This window comes from Peromyscus californicus, unplaced genomic scaffold (genome assembly GCF_007827085.1).
Source record: "Peromyscus californicus insignis strain IS unplaced genomic scaffold, ASM782708v3 Scaffold_16__1_contigs__length_79575227, whole genome shotgun sequence".
NCBI classification, from domain to species: Eukaryota; Metazoa; Chordata; class Mammalia; order Rodentia; family Cricetidae; genus Peromyscus; species Peromyscus californicus.
Genome location: NW_026294458.1, coordinates 41584123 through 41587088, shown reverse-complemented (window position 1 = coordinate 41587088; position 2966 = coordinate 41584123). Strand labels below are relative to the sequence as shown.

The 2966-nt window shown below is 37.8% G+C and overlaps 1 protein-coding gene across 1 annotated transcript; it reads left to right on the top strand.

Annotated features, from left to right (window-relative positions):
• Nucleotides 1-293: 293 nt before the first annotated feature.
• LOC128111522 (olfactory receptor 5K1) lies at nt 294-2736 on the top strand. Its single transcript, XM_052739767.1, has 2 exons — nt 294-1214; nt 2707-2736. The coding sequence occupies exons 1-2, from the start codon at nt 294-296 to the stop codon at nt 2734-2736; spliced, it is 951 nt and encodes a 316-aa protein (XP_052595727.1).
• Nucleotides 2737-2966: the final 230 nt, after the last annotated feature.

Sequence of the window (2966 nt, the reverse complement as noted above, 5' to 3'; positions counted from 1 at the left end):
ATTATATTATACTATTATACTAATAGATTCATCACTAATCGTCAAAGGGTATAAGTATTTAAGCATTTCATCCTTTACTACTAAATAATATTCCAGGGATTCCACCAATTTGCAGAAATACAACTGAGTTTCCATTCCATACTGTACAGATCAAACTCAAGTCCAGCTGACTTGCAAAGGCATTAGCCAAGATACCTCCTTTGAAACAAAGAGAGTTTGGTTTAATGTTTTGAGCACACAGGAAACAAGCACTTTATTTCTCAACTCTTTTTTTTTTTTTCAGACAATCAGGAATGGTTGAAGAAAATCACACCATGAAACATGAGTTTATCCTCACTGGATTTACAGACCATCCAGAAATGAAGGCCCTTCTGTTTGTGGTATTCTTTGTCACCTATCTGATCACCATGGTAGGGAATATGGGCCTGATGATTCTGATTTCCAAAGAACGTTCTCTTCACACACCAATGTACGTCTTTCTGGGCAACCTGGCTCTTGTGGATTCTTGCTGTGCCTGTGCTATTACTCCTAAAATGTTGGGGAACTTTTTTTCCCAGGACAGAACAATCTCTCTATATGAATGCATGGCACAGTTCTATTTTCTTTGCACTGTTGAAACTGCGGACTGCTTCCTTCTGGCAGCAATGGCCTATGACCGCTATGTGGTCATATGCAACCCACTGCAGTACCACACCATGATGTCCAAGAAACTTTGCCTTCAGATGACCACAGGAGCCTTCATAGCTGGAAACCTGCATTCCATGATCCACGTGGGGCTGCTATTTAGGCTGGCATTCTGTGGTTCTAATCACATCAACCACTTCTATTGTGACATCCTTCCTTTGTACAGACTCTCCTGTGTGGACCCCTATGTCAATGAGCTGGTGCTGTTTGTCTTTTCAGGCTCAATTCAAGTCTTCACAATAGGTAGTGTCCTCATATCTTACCTTTACATTGTTTTCACAATTTTCCAAATGAAATCCAGAGAGGGGAGGATCAAAGCCTTCTCCACCTGTGCGTCTCACTTTCTGTCTGTTTCATTATTCTACGGATCTCTTTTCTTCATGTACATTAGGCCAAATTTGCTAGAAGAAGGAGATAAGGATATACCAGCTGCTATTTTGTTTACAATAGTGGTTCCCTTACTAAACCCTTTCATTTATAGCTTGAGAAATAAAGAAGTAAAGAATGTCTTGAAAAAAATTCTGATGAAAAAGATAATCTCAAGAAATTTTAAACAAGCATCTGCTATAGCTTAAAGATTTGATTCAGCAGAAACTTCACCAGAAATTCCACAGGGGAAATGCTTGTAAACTGTAGACAAAACGTTAAAGTATCATAATGCTTTCAAATTAAGTGGCAGTATGCCAGGTGGGAATATTGTTAAAGGGTAAATTGGGATGGATCCTAATAGAAAATAGGGATGGGGGGATGAAATTCAAATACCCAAATAGTTTGCTGTGAGGCTCATGGCCTTTGTCAGTGTTAGGGATGGTTACTATCCAAAAGACAAGAAGACTTGTGGCTAAAATATAAATTGCCATCATAAAAACATTTATAATCGCTGGAAGGTGGTGGTGCATGCCTTTAATTCCAGCACTTGGGTGGCAAAGCCAGGCAGATCTCTGTGAGTTCAAGGCCAGCCTGAGCTACAGAGTGAGTTCCAGGAAAGGCTGCAAAGCTGCACAGAGAAACCCTGTCTCACAAAACAAAAAATCCTTTATAATCAACTTGCTTCAATAGTCTAGAACATGAGTACATAGGTAAGCTAAGGGTCATTAAGACCTATGAAATGTCACCAAATCCAGGCACTTAAAAGCAAGAGCAACAAAATTGTGGCAGGTGAACATTGAGGAACTGTTCTGACAGCATTTGGAGAATACTATTCTGTTGAAGATGGAATCAGTGAAGAAATGAATGCAGTCCATAGAGGTAAATATTGAATGTGTATATCAGACTTGTTATCAGAATACATGACTAATTCAGAATTTCACTTTTAAGAGAGGCTAGTTTTAAAATGTTTTTTACTCCCATGTATATATACATAATTTCAATAAAAAAATTCTAGACAATTAAACCTTCTAGACAACTAAAATTAATCTGAGAAGCTTTGTTGTCAAGTAATTAGACTGAATTTTTCTATACACTTCATGAGAGATGAGGAAGGTGTCTAACAGTGGGAACGGTACTTTGTGTATTTTATATGCACACAAGAAAGTATTGGAGTGACAAAATGTGGATAGCAATTATCTGTTTAAAATCTTCTTTGTTAAAAACAGAAAATTGTAGAGTAGATGTGGAATCTAATTATCTTAATGTACCATCACAAAACAATCACTTTCCAACTATTCACAACACACATTTGTTGAGACCTTGCCATGTGAAATACATAAGTGATTAAAACCATCAGTCAATCTTGTTAACAGAATAATTGTCACTAATTTTATTATTAGCACTATATCAAAGATATATCAAGGAACACATATCAAGGAACCTTGTCGTTCTTTGTAATTTCTAGGAAAACCAATGTAGTTCATCACAATTAGACTCAGATAGCTCAGAATTTCCTTGGTAATTTAAAATTAAACACATCAGTTTAGGATTTATCCAACCCCTACTCCAAGCAATGTGTACTACTTATTTTCATAATTATAGCAAAGCAACAGATATCAAAGTAGAATGATGCTGGAATAAAAATAGACACATATCAAAAGCAAAGACAGTGTCCATAAATAAACCCAGGTACTAGTGAACAATTTATCCAGGGAACCAGATAGTCTAACTGCAGCTCTTCATCTCTCCCCCTGTTCCTCCAAATCCAATCCTTAGTCTCACCCTCATATCTATGGCAAACCACCTGCTGTGGCCTCTCCTCCTTCCTACCCCATCTCCATCAGATCACACAGATCATCTCCTCCAACCTTCCCCCTTACTCGCCCTGTTATCTCAGCCCCTAACACGAGCAG